This window comes from Homarus americanus, unplaced genomic scaffold (assembly GCF_018991925.1).
Source record: "Homarus americanus isolate GMGI-L3 unplaced genomic scaffold, GMGI_Hamer_2.0 scaffold32583, whole genome shotgun sequence".
Classification (NCBI taxonomy): domain Eukaryota; kingdom Metazoa; phylum Arthropoda; class Malacostraca; order Decapoda; family Nephropidae; genus Homarus; species Homarus americanus.
The window spans coordinates 11,003,341-11,021,062 of record NW_024713129.1 but is presented as its reverse complement, the minus strand read 5'-3'; the positions used below and the strand labels follow the sequence as shown (position 1 = coordinate 11,021,062).

Below are 17,722 nucleotides of genomic sequence, written 5' to 3'. Positions count from 1 at the left end.
GGACTCTATAGACGAAAGCTGATTGGTTACTGTAGAACTTAATGTCGGACGAAATAATTTTTAGAACATAAATACACTTTAGGTTCGTTACGCATGCGCCGCCTAGATAAAAAACTAACAATAAGAAAATTAGTGAGAGGCATTGAATGGTCCTTATAACCTATATTAACACAGTAAAGACATTGTAAACTGAGACCCTATGCGCTTCCCCGTCCCTCACACGACAACAACAACAACAACCATACATACATACAGCAAACTACCATTCACGACTATGATTTGTAGTAAGTTAACCTCTAGCCTGCGTTAACAGAGGCCCTCACACAGTAAGTTAACCTCTAGCCTGCGTTAACAGAGGCCCTCACACAGTAAGATAACATTTAGCTTGGGTTAACAGAGGTCCTCACACAGTAAGTTAACCTCTAGCCTGGGTTAACAGAGGTCCTCACACAGTAAGTTAACCTCTAGCCTGGGTTAACAGAGGCCCTCACACAATAAGTTAACCTCTAGCCTGGGTTAACAGAGGTCCTCACACAGTAAGTTAACCTCTAGCCTGGGTTAACAGAGGCCCTCACACACAACTGTAGCAATACTAAAGGAGGAAGGTATAGTGTGGGAGGGCGGGTGTAGTGTATCGTGGTCTTGTGTGGGGTCTGACCTACTGCCCTGTGTTGACGATACGGAAAGAGAGAATAAATGCGGGGGAAGATAATATAGAGAATGTGTGAAAGGAAAGACAAGAGAGAAACATGAGAGAGACAAAAACAGATAGAAAGGTAGACACACACAGAGCAACATAAATAAAAACGAGTTCTAGGGGTAATTGAGCTTGGCGTTCTGGTCCCCCCCAAAAACAACTCTGGGAAGGATCGTAGAGTTAAAGCAGGCATTATGGGTATCAAGCCTGACTCAGGACGGACACGACACAATCACTCTTCCTCCTGGTCTGTGACGTTTCATGGTGAGTAAACAAACCTCAGTCAAGATTTCAGAGTTATCACGCCTTAACTGACTAAGAGCAGGTCATCTAATCGGCCAAAGTAACCTTATAAAAATGTCTGCCGTAAATGGAATAGTCAATCGAAGACCTGTGTTACAAAATCTACTTGTATCTGGATTCTCAAAGGTTCGTCAATTTAAATCGCATTATCAATGATTTATACAGTACTGAAATTAGCTGTATTGAGCAACTTTGCGAACGCCTCTCTTGGCTGCTTGACTGACTAACTGACTGGTAGAATGAGAGACGTTTTTCTAGCCTTCAACAGCACCTTAGCAGCTGTCTTCGATCCATCCAACTCTGTCCCTCACTAAGAATCAAAAATGTCTTTCCATCGTTACGTCGTAGCTAGGAATACCTCCCATAACAGTTCGGCCGCCATCTGTGTGTATCGAGGCTTTAACTGAACCCCTCAGATGTATTCTACTGTCTTAATTCCTTGAGTACGAGAACCCTAACCTCTTGAGTACGAGTGCCCTAACCTCTAGAGTACGAGGGCTCTAACCTCTAGAGTACGAGGGCCCTAACCTTTTGAGTACGAGTGCCCTAACTTCTATAGTACGAGAACCCTAACCTCTATAGTACGAGAACCCTAACCTCTAGAGTACGAGAACCCTAACCTCTAGAGTACGAGAACCATAACCTCTAGAGTACGAGGGACCTTAGTGAAGGGAAAAGATTTAGCAATGAACCTTTGAGAATCCGGGCCTCTGTGGTACTGTCGACGCCTCCTATCAGTCTAGACAACAGACAGAATCTCCCGCTGCCAGGAATATTATCATATCTTCCTTAACTTGATAAATACAATGAATTGGCCTGAGGAAGGTCCTACTTGGAACCTAATAACCGCATGGAGAGAGACCTTGTTCAGGCAAGTGTTTTACAAGTCTCGAAAAAGTGTTAACCAACTTGGGAACACTTAAGGAACACTCAAATTAGCCTCATCAATTTACTGTAAATAGTGTCTGTGTGTCTGTGTGTTCCCAAAGACCTTCCTGGTTCCCTAGCACCCCACACCTCGGCAACTTGTGATATCACCGCAGGTAACCGTTGACGTCACTGCGGATAAACCATGATGTCACCGGGGATAACCATAAATTCGCCGCGGGGAACCCATGACGTCATCGCAGGCAACTATGACGTCACCGTAGATAACCCATGGCGTCACTGTGGGCACTCTACAACGACTGAAGAGCTACCATGACATCCTTATAATACAGTAGGTGATCGGAGTAGCAGCGACATCCTCCGCCGCCTCAGATCAACTTGTCTGACGACTAAATGGGTCATCAGTGTTAATTTCATAAACAATAACAGCCTTTGGTAATTTGGCAAAAAAAAACTCTTTGTTTTTGTGAAACCTGAATGTCTATAAGAGACCGAGAGAGAAGAGGAAGACCCATCTAGTCTCAGCAGAGGAGTAGAAAACAGACTATATACAATACTTGCACTGACGCAGGGAGGAGCGGCAGGTGCTTGAGGCGCCCTCCTCCCGAAGGTGTGAAGGACCAAGAACAAGAATTCAAAGGTCTGGCTCAGAGCTAAACAACATCTGGGTGTGGAAATACGAAATTATCTTTGACAATTTGTTACTCCAACTTCTAGTATGTTTTAGTGATTCCGTGCGTCGTTTTCTAAAGGTGACATCTATCATGTAACAGGAGCCTTGTGGTGTAGCTTTTGTGTGGGTCGTTCTGCTGCAGTTAACTAATGCCTCTAAGTACACAAGGTGTCTGAATCCTAAAACAGTAAATGGCGACCTGGCTGTGTCGTCATGGCGACTCTCTGAATGCCTGGAGCTGTGAGATAGTCAAGATATGAGCTGTATTGTCCTTGAGTTGTGTCCCAGCATATCATTGAGCATAACCTGGGAGATGACCCCGCAGGAACTGTACCATACTGAAGGCCTGTTGGTGCGGGTGTGGGGCGGCAGGGGACTCAGCCGTGTCCTTCTGCAGCTGTCGGTGGTGGCACATGAAGCCGGCCACTAGCACAGAGATGACAGTACACATGGCCAGCAACACAAACAGTGCCGAGAACCCAGGCGCGGGCAGACACACCCCGTACACTACCTCCTCCCGGTGGCCCTTAAACACAGTGACTCGGTCTTCCATGGCGGGGGTGAACTCCAAGTCAGCCTCAGAGATGACCTGGTAGTCTGTGGAAACGCCGATGTTGGAGGCACGAGTGTGACGCTCCAAGATCACTTCACGGCGTCGACGGCGGAGGTTCCTCGGGCCCCAGGGGAAGTCCTCCTTGAAGTTAGGGAGTTCGATGGTTTCCTTGCCCTGGAGTGGTGAGCCGTCGAGGTAGATCTTAGCTAACTGTTCATTGGGAATGATGAGAGGCCCTTTGGGAACCGTATCCTTCATCACCATTGAGTCGAGGTTGGTGTTCGGGAGAGGGCGAGGTCGACGACCTTCACTAACACTCTTCTCGCCGAAACCAGAGTCGCCAACGTTGTTGGGAGGAGACTCGTACCGAGGCACGAGCTCTGCTGGGGAGCCATACGAGTCGCTGGGTTGCTGCTGTAGCAGAGTCTGCTGGTTGTAGTCACCGATGGGGTTACCAGCAGTGGGCTTCTGGCAGTGATCCGGGCAACCGAAGCGGCAAATTTCGACTTTACAGCGAAGATGGACAGCCATGGAGTCAGGGAACTTGAAGGCGTGGAAGTGAGCGTAAGTGAGGACGGTGGCGCGGCCGTCGTTGTTGCGGAGCTTCATAAATTTAGAGATCATCTTGGGGCGGAGGACACACCCGTGTTGATCACTGAGGTAGATGGGCGAGTTGCTGCCGTCTGAAGCCTCGCATGACGTCACCCGCATGTCGAACTCCCCTGAAAGACGATACTACATGTTACAAGGGCAGGGACACGTGTTACAAGGTCAGGAACACGTGTTACAAGGTCAGGAACACGTGTTACAAGGGCTGGAACACATATTACAAGGGCAAGGCCACAAGTTATACGGGCAGAGACACATGTTACAAGTGTATTTATCACCCATGTGTCGACAATATAACAGAATTAATGCTTTGAAATATTATTACCCCCCCACCCCGTCTATCTATTTCATAAGGTGAGTTGGAACTAAACTACACAGACTAAAATTTACGAAAAAAAATATATATTATTAATTTTTCACGACTATCTAAAAAGGGGAGAGAGAGAGAGAGAGAGAGAGAGAGACACTCACCGGCCTGGTCGTTGATAGCTATGACCATGGTGAGGGTAGAGCCCAAGGGGACGATGCCAGTGATGGGTGACGCCCAGGGCCCCTTGCCATCTTGTATCTCCATCCAGCAGTCCACGTTGTCCCCTGAAACACCCCCAGCAGGTAGGTCATTAGTGCCCCAGCAGGTAGGTCATTAGTGCCCCAGCAGGTAGGTCATTAGTGCCCCAGCAGGTAGGTCATTAGTGCCCCAGCAGGTGGGTGGCAGGTGGGTGCCCCAGCAGGTAGGCCCAGCAGGTAGGCTGGGTCCCAGCAGGTAGGTTAACACCCCAGCAGGTAGACCATTAACACCCCAGCAGGTGGGTCAACACCCCAGCAGGAAGGGCAGGTAGGCAGTGGGTCATTAACACCCCAGCAGGTAGGTAGCAGGTACCCCAGCAGGTGGGCCCACACCCCAGCAGGTAGGGTCCCCAGCATTACCCCAGCAGGTAGGCCACACAGCAGGTAGGTCACACACCCCACCCCAGCAGGTAGGTCATTAACACCCCAGCAGGTGGGCCACACCCCAGCAGGTAGGGTACCCCAGCAGGTGGGTCATTAACACCCCAGCAGGTGGGTCACAACACCCCAGCAGGTAGGTCATTAGTACCCCAGCAGGGTCATTACACCCCCAGCAGGTAGGTAGGTCACCCCAGCAGGTACAACCAGCAGGGGGTCATTAACACCCCCAGCAGGTAGGTAACACCCCCAGCAGGTAGGTCATTAACACACCCCAGCAGGTAGGTCACAACACCCCAGCAGGCAGGTCACACACCCCAGCAGGTAGGTCACACACCCCAGCAGGTAACACCCCAGCAGGTAGACCATTAACACCCCAGCAGGTAGGTCACACCCCAGCAGGTAGGTAACACCCCAGCAGGAAGGCCATAACACCACAGCAGGTAGGTCATTAGTGCCCCAGCAGGTGGGTCATTAACACCCCAGCAGGTGGGTCACCACCCCAGCAGGTAGGTCATTAACACCCCCAGCAGGTAGGTCAGGGGGTAACACCCCAGCAGGTAGGTGGTAGGTCACACACCCCAGCAGGTAGGTCATTAACACCCCAGCAGGTAGGTCATTAACACCCCAGCAGGTACACACACCCCAGCAGGTAGGTCATTAACACCCCAGCAGGTGGGTAACACCCCAGCAGGTAGGTCATTAGTACCCCAGCAGGTAGGTCATTAACACCCCCAGCAGGTGGGTCACAACACCCCAGCAGGTAGGTCATTAGTACCCCAGCAGGTAGGTCAACACCCCAGCAGGTAGGTCATTAACACCCCCAGCAGGTAGGTCATTAACACCCCAGCAGGTAGGTCATTAACACCCCAGCAGGTAGGTCATTAACACCCCCAGCAGGTAGGTCATTAGTGCCCCAGCAGGTAGGTCATTATAAAAGTGAGTTACGTATTTCTAATTTTTTTTTACCTATAATTGATTAAGTTATTATAGAGGGTTAGCCTTATATTATATCTGTTATATAGTTATTATTATTATTACTCTAACTTATCACGTTACTTTATAAGGAAAGGGTTCGGATTCTATTAAATTTTTACCTCTATGATTAAAAATATAGGGGTTTTTTCTGACCACTTTATAAAGGGGTTGGTATTACAGTATCTAAGTTATATATAATTTTAAAGTTGTCTATAATTTGAGGGTAGATCTATAATCACTTTATAAAGGTGGTTGTTATAGTTCCTCACCTCGGAAGTTCAGTTCAATAACCTCTAAGTCAGCGATCTTCATGGGAGGTTTACTGGCAGTCTTCTCGTAGTCATTGTACCACTCACACCTCAGTCGCTTGGCCTCGTCCCACACCTGTAATATAAACATCTATTAAAACACCTGTAATGTGTGTGGGTTTGTTTACATTTTATAGGGCAGACACACACCTGAAACACGAACGTTAATTATCACATCTGTATCACGACGGAATAAATGCTATACCTGTGATAATTCTTAACATGACCACTATTATGTAAAGTCATCATTATTATCACCGTTTTATGGCCATTTTCCTCTCTTGTGTAAGTCAGTCGTGATTACATGGTGGCATGGTGCCCTAGCTGCCATGAGGTAAATTTGAAGCAAGTTTTATAGCTACTTGACCTGCCTCTCGCCAACCAACTTAGACAGAGTGGAGTCTGGGAACTATACTTAGGAACCCAAGCACTATATCTTCGCTGGCAAGGTAAGATCACCACTAAGGTAATCTAAGAATTACAGAAGAATGTTTTAAGTTGACTCATACCAAGACTATAAATAGGTGAAATCTGACATGGTTTTAGTTACCGGTAATTTATATCATTAACACAGGTTGACGATGTTGATATCTCTGTTAAGTGAGGCGTTTCCGTCGGCCAACACAGCCACGAGTGTAGACAAACAACATAGACACTAGTAAGACTCCTCGGTCGTATACTCACTTCGATGAGGTCGGCGTCGTACTGCACAATGATGGTGTTCTCGTAGAACTTGCCGCCCATGTCTGGTTTGGTGCCGCAGCCGTCGTAGTAGATCTGGAACTCGTAGTGGGTGCCTCCGGAGTGAGGCTCCACGTACATGCAGTTCGGGTCCCCGTATTGTCCCTTGGAGAACACCAGACCCTGTGAAGGAGAACAATGTATAGTCCCTTGGATAACACCAGGCCGTGTAGGGGAGACCGCAGGGTGAGTCTCCATATTCAGCGTTCTCAAGTTTAATCCTTATAGGTACGATGGCTTAAATATTCTAGATTACTATCATCTACTTTTGACACTGGGTCGTTCTATTGTGTTTGGCACTGAGAAGCACTCACAGTCAACCTTCGTGGAGTAGAAGAATGACAACATTACATGCAGCCTTACAGAACTATACTCATTACGCTGTCTGTTGACCCCGTGATGTTGTACAGGAGCCCTGACACCACACTCCCGCCTGCTAGTGTTCTTCTCTATCTCCTTACATAAACAGTAAGTGACGAGGATGTATATTGATGACGTTGTTTGAGTTTAAATCTTGTTTGTGGGTGTGATTAGTGTTTGTAGATTATTCCAGGATGTTGGTTAGTGGCAGGGATCGAAACTTGATGTGAGTGGCATTTCTACGTTGTTTGTGGGGTATATATGAGCGTCGAGACTAGAGATTAGTTGATGGTTTGAGTCAGTGTCTACGTAACCAAATGACAAAAGAAGATCGACAAGCGCAAAACATTACATTGTTTTTTCTTAACTCAAATTTGAATCACTAAATCTACATGAATTATCTAGACACAAGACAGGAGGGGGGAAGGCGACGCAAGACAGAGGACCTAGATGAGGGAGGACTGACCTGGAAGGGAGCGGTGAAGGCGAGCTGCACGGTGAGGTGGTCCTTGCCACACATCACCTCCAGCTGACTGATGGACACCGGGTTACTAGTTCGCTCAAGCCCGAAGTCCTCCTGGTACTGCGCCAGTGACACCTGCGGGAGACAACACATATTTTACTTAGTTAGTTAATATGGCTTTTACCTGACGTAAAAGATAATCAGCTCACAACACCTGCAGAACAGCAGAAGTGGGCAATTACAGCGCTCGCTTCCTGTTCCAGGGGTCGGTGGTTCGATTCCCGGGCACTCCTAGTTCACCCAGCTGTAAATGGGTACCTAAGTTTACAACTTGGGGAAGTGAAGGCGGTCGAGTACAGTACCGGCCATGCTGCCTCCTGGTGTACTGAAGGCTTAGTATATAGTGTATGTGCTGTCCTTAACGGGCAATCATGCCTATGGGACCCACTTTCACTTTTCACTGCTTCCATGACACCTACACGAGATTTATCAATTAATGCACAACTTATAAAATGTTCAGTAATTTTTTTCATACCCATGAAATTAATAAATTGTCGCATATCTTATAAATTTAGTCATTACTCATCCATCTACCATGAGGTGGTGAGTGTTTCGTCACTGTCACACACAGGTGGCGGGAACACCATGGTGCTCACTACCTGCTACGTCACGGTACTTATGAGGTAATGGAGGCATTCTTGACCTGAAACTCGAGAACTGTCACCTTGGTCCATCTATTGAGGAACCGTGTTTGTCAGAGAGAGAGAGAGAGAGAGAGAGAGAGAGAGAGAGAGAGAGAGATTCTAAAAAAATAACAATTGAAACATAAACAATACCTGATTAACTAATTCTAACTATCTTGAACTCTAACTAATTACCTCTAATTACCTCCAATTCTCTCTAACAATCTTTAACTACCTCCAAGTCATTTTCTACTTCTCACACTAACTACCTCTAACTACCTTCAGCCCTTCTAACTACCCCTGATCTAACTTAGTCTAAACATCCCTAACAAGCGGGGTGTCGTTAGTGCCAGCCAGCTATCACTTAGAGCAAGTCATTACCCCCACCCCCCCCTGATTATGCTGATTTAGGCACTGAAAGCTTAAGCTGGGTCAAGGTGGAGGTTAGGTGTCAATGGAGTAAGCTTTTCTAAACGTTGGAAGGGTTGAGTGAACGCTGGAGGGGTTAAGTGAACGCCGGAGGGGTTAAGTGAACGCTGGAGGGGTTAAGTGAACGCTGGAGGGGTTAAGTGAACGCTAATGGACGCCCCTAACCTAACCTAACCTAACCTACCACTTACCTGTTCCCCACAAATCACACCAAAAAAAATTAAAAAATTTCTTTTCTCTTAAACTCTAGATATACCATGTCTCCTTACTAACACTCCAAATACATCTTGTCAACTTCCCCCCCAAACAGGAAATAAATCATGTTATTCTCACATTAGTCTCATATACAGTAAATCATGTTATCCATAGACCCCTAAATATATCATGTCATCCTCAAACTTCAAATAAATCATGGTGGTCTCACTTAACACTCAGATAAATCATGTTTTTTCGCGCTTAAAAATCCACACACGCCATTCAGCACTGGATAACTGCAGACGTCAACACTGTAAATTAGAATCGGTTCAGAAATGGAGTCGAAGGATTTTCTTTTAAAATATTTCAATAATTTTTCTAGTTTAATTAGGTGGTAATTTTGATTTTCAATTCATATTTAGGAAAAGGGGTCAATTTATTATTACTATTATTATTATTATTATTATTATTATTATTATTATTATTATTATTATTATTATTAAGGAAAATTGAACTTTGAAACTTATAAAAAAAATAAATACATTAAAGAAAATTATTCGTCTTTCGTGAACATAAATGTCAAGAGTGTGGTGATGAAATCATTAGCTTAAATACCTTAATTGACCCTGGAATGCTTGTCTTAATGAGGGGGCAATTACCGGGGTAGTAAAGGTTCATTATCCCGAACAAACGAACCATAACACATGCTTTAAGCCCCATCCACAACCTCCTGGGTTCATGGGGGGGCTCCTGTGAGGCTTCAAATGGTTCGTTCGAGGGTTCAGGTGTTTCGTTTGAGGGTTCAGGTGTTTCGTTTGATGATTCTGGCGGTTCGCTTAAGGATTCGGATGGTTTATTTGAGGATTAAGTGATTCGTTTGAGGTAATAGGTGGTTTGTTTGGGTTCAGGTGATTAGCTTTAGGATTCAGATGGTTTGTTTGACGACTTAGAGGCTTGGATCATCGGCTGGTTCTCTGCGGTTCCAGTTGGTTCACTTTAGAGGTTCACCGGCTACTCATGTGAAGAATGCTGGTTCACTGAGGTTTTTTCAAGGCTTCAAGTGGTTCAGTAAGGTAGAAAAAATATAACGTGTTCCTTCCTTGACAGTGTATCCAAGTATCAACTGGTTCACTCGAGGCTTCAGTTGCTTCGTAAACACAATGAAGCCAAAGTTTGTTTACTCATGAGAGAGAGAGAGAGAGAGAGAGAGAGAGAGAGAAAAATAACCGAGGTGAAGAGAGAGATAGATAAAGAAAGAGAAACTATAGATAGGGAAAATTGAGAAAGGGAGGTAGACAATAAACACAATACAAAGAGAAAGAAATACGAGAGAGAGAGAGAGAGAGAGAGAGAGAGAGAGAGAGAGAGAGAGAGAGAGAGAGAGAGAGAGACGGCCATTTTCCCACGCGCAGGATATGCAAATGAGACACCTGTTACTTGGGCTATAAACCTGATATTGCCGGATGCCAGAAACACCTTAACGGCGTTATCAACAGGCGCCCTACAACCGCTGTCAACGTGTCTTCTCTCTCATCAGTCTACCATCCCTCCATCTATCTTCTATCCCATCATCCTTCCATCATTCCATCTCAGCATCCTTCCATTCCACCATCCCTCTACCATTCCCTTCCTCTCAACAACCCTCCTCCATCCCCCATCCTCCAAACATTCCTCCCCTCCTCCTATCCCCATTCCTCTCCCACTATCCTTCCTTCTTACCCTCCCCCTCTCTCACCCCCATGCCCTTCCTCCTCCCACACCTTCAACATCGTGGGAAACACCAGAAAATCCAAGACTTCATCTCTCATCGATTCCCTCGTGGTGCTTAGAGCGGGAACCTGACTGACCACCACAAGGGTGATCACTCAAGTTGTTTTAGCTGTCAAGGCGAAGCGTGGAGATGTACAGCCATGATTTGAGCCAAAGAAATAGATGATATAAAATTTACCCCACGGAGGATGGATGTGCTCTGCCTAGGAGCCTTCTTCTCTCGTCTCATCACGTGTTGAATGTTGTAATATTTCCCACACGCTTTTTGTATATGTAGGTCGATGGTATTATAGCGACTTGCCCTGAGTACTGAGACGGTGATCACTTACTTACTTAAACTTACTTACTTACTTATTTACTTATACTTACTTACTTATACATACTTATCTTCTCTCTTCTTCTCCATGACATTAGACCAGGAGATACGGAGATGCGGACCCCACATTCTTTATGCACAACCGAACTGAACTTGACCGATTGAGGAAGCGAGACTCGAACCCACATTACCTAGACGCCATCAGAGTGACCTTGATGTATCGAGTGTCATAGTGATGGGGACATGAGCCGTGACCACATCGTGTATTCATGAGACGAACATGAACCCAGAATAGCGAGACCTCTTCTGTTAGCTATGAGGCTCTCTCGGGTAACGGTGGCGCGGTGGCCAATACACTCATCACTGGCTTCGGTATGTTGGTTCGAGTGCAAAGGCTATTAATAGATTGACTGATGCCTTCTCTTCCATGGTGGGAGTCGTAATAAAATATAGTGACAAGAGAGTGATGGGTACAAGCGATGGTATAGTGGCCCACAGAACTGGTATACCATTGGTCAACTACCGTATACCAGGTGAAATATGGTAATTAGTAATCACACAGGTGAACAGCAATAACTTCAGCACAACTCACCGTCGAGAAGGTCACCAGCAGCAGTAGTAGTGAAGGGAAGCCGCAGTTCATCATGGTCACCTCACCAAGATCACGGCTCCTGTAGGGAAAGATCAGATCACCGTCAGTGCTGGTTGATGTCTGTCTGTCCGTCTGTCTGTTTTTGTAAGGTTGTGTGAGATAATATACAATAGTACATATTTGGCACGCACACACACACACACACACACACTCCCAGAGGCTGCCTGGGTTGGACTATTGACCAATACCCTAACGCCCTCCCCTCAACCCCTCCTCCCCATCGAGATATCAGCAAAATCCCGCCAAAAGTCACAAATTCGTTTCAGAAAGGAGTGGAATCCGTGATGAACAGTGTTTAAAGCTCATGGTATCAACACTAAACAATAACAGCTGAGAGTCGTAGCCAGGATACCCAGAGAGGAGCGCCCATATGAACCGACAACTCCTGCTGACTATAATTTATGTGGTAAGGCGCTGGGAATTATGGGGAACGGTCTAGGGGCAGCTGGACACCTAACTGATGCACCACAACACCACATGAGAGAGAGAGAGGTACTGTAACACCGGTCCGCATGACGCCACGTAATGATCGAATTGTTACGTCATGTGAATTCCCTCATGGCAACATCTGTGAACGTGTTACTGTACCACATATTTGCTGTTCAACGCCTCAGCGCACGTGGCATACAGTACATGACCTCACACAGAAGGGCAAGAGACCAGCCCGTCATACAGTGTAAAGAATAATAATTTGTATGTTCACTTAATATAAATTTTTTTTTTCCTTTTTGTAATGAAAACTTTTGTTACACGACCCCCCCCCATGTATGGCTGCCGTACGTTTGTCAAGACCGACCCCACCCCTTCCCACCCATATCCACCTCGTGTCTTTAGTAATGTTGGAAATCTGGAGACAGGTTAAGTGGCCTTGTGGGTAGTGGCACATGAGGTCAGTGGGGTCAACAGGGAATTAAGTGGCAGGGAGTATTGGCTCAAAGTTCCCATTCAATTATAATTTTTTGCTGCTCAGGTTTTGCTGGTGTTTAGGTGGGGGTGGGGTGGGGTTGATGATAATAGTGGTGATGATAGTGACGATGATAGTGTGAGTTTTGGGGTAAAGGTAATGGTGGCGATGGTGTTGGGGATAATGATGGTGATGATGGTGATGATGATGATGATAGTGTGTAATGTTAGGGTGATGATAATGATGATGATGATGATGATGATAGTGACGATAGTGATGGTGGTGGTGGTGAAGATGATGGTGATGATGATGATAATGATGATGATAGTGTGAAATGTTAGGGTGATGATGATGATGATAGTGACGATAGTGGTGGTGGTGGTAACGGTAGTAGTAGTGATGATGGTGGCAAATCTTCCAACAATGTGCGGGTGGTGATAGTGAGGCGCTCTCCCTGCAGCTACAACGGGACCTGCCAGACAGACAGGCAGACAGACAGACGAAGAGAGACAGACAGATAGAAATAGAGACAGACATACAAAGATAATGAGAGAGAGAGCGAACAAAGACAGGTATAGAGAGAGAGAAGGAATGAGAGAAAGGGTAGAAGAGAGGAGAAGGAGAGGAGAGGAGAGACAGAGTGAGAGAGGGATCCGGGAACAGCTGCAGAGCACAGAGGACAATAGCGCTCACAAACAGACAGACAGACAGACAGACAGACAGACAGAGCCAGACAGACAGACAGACAGACAGACAGACAGACAGACAGACAGCTCTCCTTACCCTCCTCAGGTGTATCTTGTAGAGACAATAATTACCTGTGTTAGTATCAGGTAGACGTCATTAAGGCACTTTTACCTTAATTACCCCCACTATCATAATACAACGGGGGCCTATATACCTCACCTGTGCTTGTTAATGAGGGTAATTAGACCTGCTTGTTAATGGCCGGTAGTTAGTATTGGAGTACAGTGATGTGGTGTTCTGTACCATTAGTGATATATTGTGGCGCATAGTCCTGACGTGGTGTGTGTGTGTGTGTGTGTGTGTGTGTGTTTGGATGGTTGGATGGATGGATGTGTGGATGGAGTGGATAGACCAACACACCTGCGTAATCCACTTAGCTAAACCGGCCTCCGAGAAACACACACACACACACACACACACACACACACACACACACACACACACACACATGGACTCTCAAATCCCCTATAAATGGGATGGATTCTAAACTACATTATAGTATTGGTTAGGTTAGGTTAGGTTAGGTTAGGTTAGGTTACTTTCTCGGTCCTTATTACATAGTACTTGGGAGTTTCTATTGTCAAGAGGTCGTGTCTGTCTACCTGTCTCCTCCGTCATAGTAACAGGTACAGGGCCCAGGTAGGAGTCGCTGTATCACTGTTGGTTGCTCGTGGGTGTGTTGAGGCGGTGTTGCTGTTTCTTTATCTCTGCTGAAGTTTTTGGTCTTGATTTTAACTTTTTAATGTCTTTCCTGTCAATTAACACCTGTCCTTTTTTAAGTCTTACCTGTCAATTAATACCTGTCCTTTTTTAAGTCTTACCTGTCAATTAACACCTGTCCTTTTTTAAGTCTTACCTGTCAATTAATACCTGTCCTTTTTTAAGTCTTACCTGTCAATTAATACCTGTCCTTTTTTAAGTCTTACCTGTCAATTAACACCTGTCATTTTTAAGTCTTGCCTGTCAACTACGATCTGTCCTTTTTTTAGCCTTGTCAACTACGATCTGTCCTTTTCAAGCATTTCCTGTCAACTACGATCTATCATAACTTAAAACATTATCCAAATCATTATACGTGTATTATCTACCACACACACGCATATATCTACCACACACACGCATATATCTACCACACACACGCATATATCTACCACACACACGCATATATCTACCACACACACGCATATATCTACCACACACACGCATATATCTACCACACATACGCATATATCTACCACACATACGCATATATCTACCACACACACGCATATATCTACCACACACACACGCATATATCTACCACACATACGCATATATCTACCACACACACGCATATATCTACCACACACACGCATATATCTACCACACGCACGCATATATCAACCACACACACACGCATATATCAGACGTTCCATGAGGTATGACAATGGATGATGATTCCCAGCGGTCGGTTATACCTGGTTATACTGGGATGATAAGGCGCCAGTGACGATATAACCCGTATTTAATGTAATAAGGCGGCAGACGTGTATAGCGTACGTGTTGAGTTGCCAGGTGTATCAAGCCTTCTGAGTTACGGGTGTGTTTTGTTGGGGGAATTACAGGTGTTTTTTTGCGAATTATAGGTACTTGTGCGAATTACGGGGGGGTGTTTTCCGAATTATAGGGGTGTTTTCCGAATTATGGGGGTTTTAACCGAATTATGGGGGTGTTTGGGGTAATTTAATTTCGTTTATGATAGTTTTTTGTGGTGATTCGTTGGTTTTTAGGTGTTTGTTGAGCTGGTGTATTGATTAGGTGTGTGTGTGTGTGTGTGTGTGTGTGTGTGTGTGTGTGTGTGTGTGTGTGTGTGTGTGTGTGTGTGTGTGTGTGTGTGTGTGTGTGTGTGTGTGTGTGTGTTATGAGAGTGTTCAACCTTGGTACATCTATTATTCACACTGTAACTGTCGCAAAGGTGTTACATTATGGGGGCAAATAGGTCAAAGGTCAGGGCTGTTAATCTAAAAAAAACAATTGAAAAATAACATTAATTTTCTAAAGGTGATTTGGTACCTAACTCAAGTGCAGTTTACTATGTTATGTTATGTTATATTATGTTATGTTTATGTTATATTATGTTATGTTATGTTATACTATGTTATGTTATGTTATGTTATGTTATATTTATGTTATGTTTATGTTATATTTATGTTATATTTATGTTATGTTATGTTATATTATGTTATGTTTATGTTATATTATGTTATGTTATGTTATACTATGTTATGTTATGTTATGTTATGTTATATTTATGTTATGTTATCCTTAGTAATACTCCACTCCTTTATTTATCACCATCACTAATACCATCACCATTATCCTCACCATCAAACACCATCATCACTATCACCATCACCATTACCATCACTATAAATATTACCACTATAAATATTACCACTATCACCACAATAACCACCACCACGACCATCAACCACCACCACTTACCACCACTGCAACCATCAACCAACCAACCAACCACCACAATAACCACCAACTACCACCACTACACCACCACCACCACCACCTACCACCACTACAACCATCAACCAACCAACCAACCACCACAATAACCACCAACTACCACCACTACACCACCACCACCACCTACCACCACTACAACCATCAACCAACCAACCAACCAACCAACCACCACCACAATAACCACCAACTACCACAATCACCACCCATTACAGATTGGGGGAGTCAAGTCAGTGGCGATAATAGGGAATAATGAAGCCACCATTACAGGCAGACGTAAACCACTACCGTCACCCCACCTCTGCCTCGTCATTGGTGGAGACAGAGTGATGACTGAAACGTGTCGACCAATTGGCGCCTAGTAAAGATGACAGACAGAAATAACGAAGAAGAATAAGAGAAAGAGGAAAAGGAGAATTAGAAGGATTGGGAAACAAGAAGAAAAGGTAATTAAGGAGTAGAAGACAAGAGGAGATATGAGGAAGGAGAAGATAAAGAGAGAAGATGTGTAGAAATGAAAAGAGAAGAGAAAGATGGAAATAATGAAGAAATAAGATGATAAGAAGAAAAATGAGATAAGAAAGAAGTAAAGAAGAGAATGAAATAATGAATTCAACGAAGAAGGAAGAGGAAGACAAGAATAACGAAGAAACTAAAGTAAGAGAAGAAAAATAAATTAGGAGGAAGAAAAAAAGAAAGAGAGAGAGAGAGAGAGAGAGAGAGAGAGAGAGAGAGAGAGAGAGAGAGAGAGAGAGAGAGAGAGAGAGAGAGAGAGAGAGAGAGAGAGAGAGAAAAAAGAAAGAAAGACGCTACTTAAGTTCCTCCCCCCAAAGAACAATACAGAAATTTTATATCCAATATGGCGACTGACTTACACTAAGACTCTACCAGAAGTCATAGACCATTTTATCTATTGTGGTAGAGTCTCTGGGCGATAATGGCGCCATTTTGTGTCATAGGTTAGATGTTTTATTATGTATATTCAATGAGGTGGGATATGTAGTGGATGTCATTTTGAGAACCTGTCTGTCTGAGTGTCTGTCTGTCTGTCTGTCTGTCTGTCTGTCTGTCTGTCTGTGTCTTTTAGCTTAAGTGAGGTGTTTATTATTATTATTATTATTATTATTATTATTATTAGTAGTAGTAGTAGTAGTAGTAGTAGTAGTAGTAGTAGTAGTAGTAGTAGCTGCTATATATATCGGAGACGAGGAATGTGAAAGCCGGATAGGCCGGTGGCGATGCTGGAAATAGTTCAGACAAGAAACAGTGAATGACCAGACTGACTCATATGTATGATGTTAATAGTCATTCTCTCTCTCTCTCTTCTTCCCTGCTTCCCTCCCAACTCTCCCCCTTACATCCCTCCTTTAATCCTTCCCTCCCTCCCCCCCCCACATCCTTCCCTCCCACCTCTCCCTCTCACCTGCCTCCTACCAAGCTACACATTCTTTCCCCAGTGTTGACAGCGTAGGAGTACACGTCAGTTCTTTTTTCTCCCAGGAGTAACGGCGCCAGACCCTCACGTCATGTAATCAATGAAGAGTTTATTCTACGTAATTATTGTGAAATTTATTTTTTATTATTGAGATATTATTTTTTAATAGGGAGAGAGTCATTAATGTTGGCGGAAGTATTTAATGTAATTATATATTTTTACGTTGGTGAAAGTTATTTGATTTTGTATTGAAGATAATAATAATAATAATAACGAAGACTACAACAACAATAACACCAATAATAACAAAATAATTATAATAACCTTCATAATTACAAACGTTTTTTATTATTATTATTATTATTATTATTATTATTATTATTATTATTATTATTATTATTATTATTATTATTATTATTATTATTATTATTATTATTATTATTATTATTATTATTATTATTATTATTATTATTATTATTATTATTATTATTATTATTATTATTATTATTATTTCAAATGGGTTATAATTTGTATATTTCTATCACCTAAGTTCCTG

General features: G+C 44.0%; 1 protein-coding gene across 2 annotated transcripts in view; it reads right to left on the bottom strand.

The window, feature by feature from the left end:
• Positions 1-17,722, bottom strand: part of LOC121867003 — a 104,894-nt gene that overhangs the window by 24,797 nt on the left and 62,375 nt on the right. Inside the window, exons 2-7 of one of the 2 annotated variants that reach the window (XR_006089074.1) lie at positions 11,504-11,582; positions 7,522-7,653; positions 6,639-6,818; positions 5,916-6,030; positions 4,195-4,317; positions 1,863-3,836 (exon numbers count right to left, since the gene is read on the bottom strand). Coding sequence is in view for 1 of the 2 variants with exons in the window: in XM_042366759.1 (XP_042222693.1) it covers positions 2,854-3,836; positions 4,195-4,317; positions 5,916-6,030; positions 6,639-6,818; positions 7,522-7,653; positions 11,504-11,557 (1,587 nt within the window). In the remaining variant the exon portion in view is untranslated. Of the gene's footprint in view, positions 1-1,850; positions 3,837-4,194; positions 4,318-5,915; positions 6,031-6,638; positions 6,819-7,521; positions 7,654-11,503; positions 11,583-17,722 lie in introns of those variants that run through there. The other variant, XM_042366759.1, reaches the window with a different exon arrangement.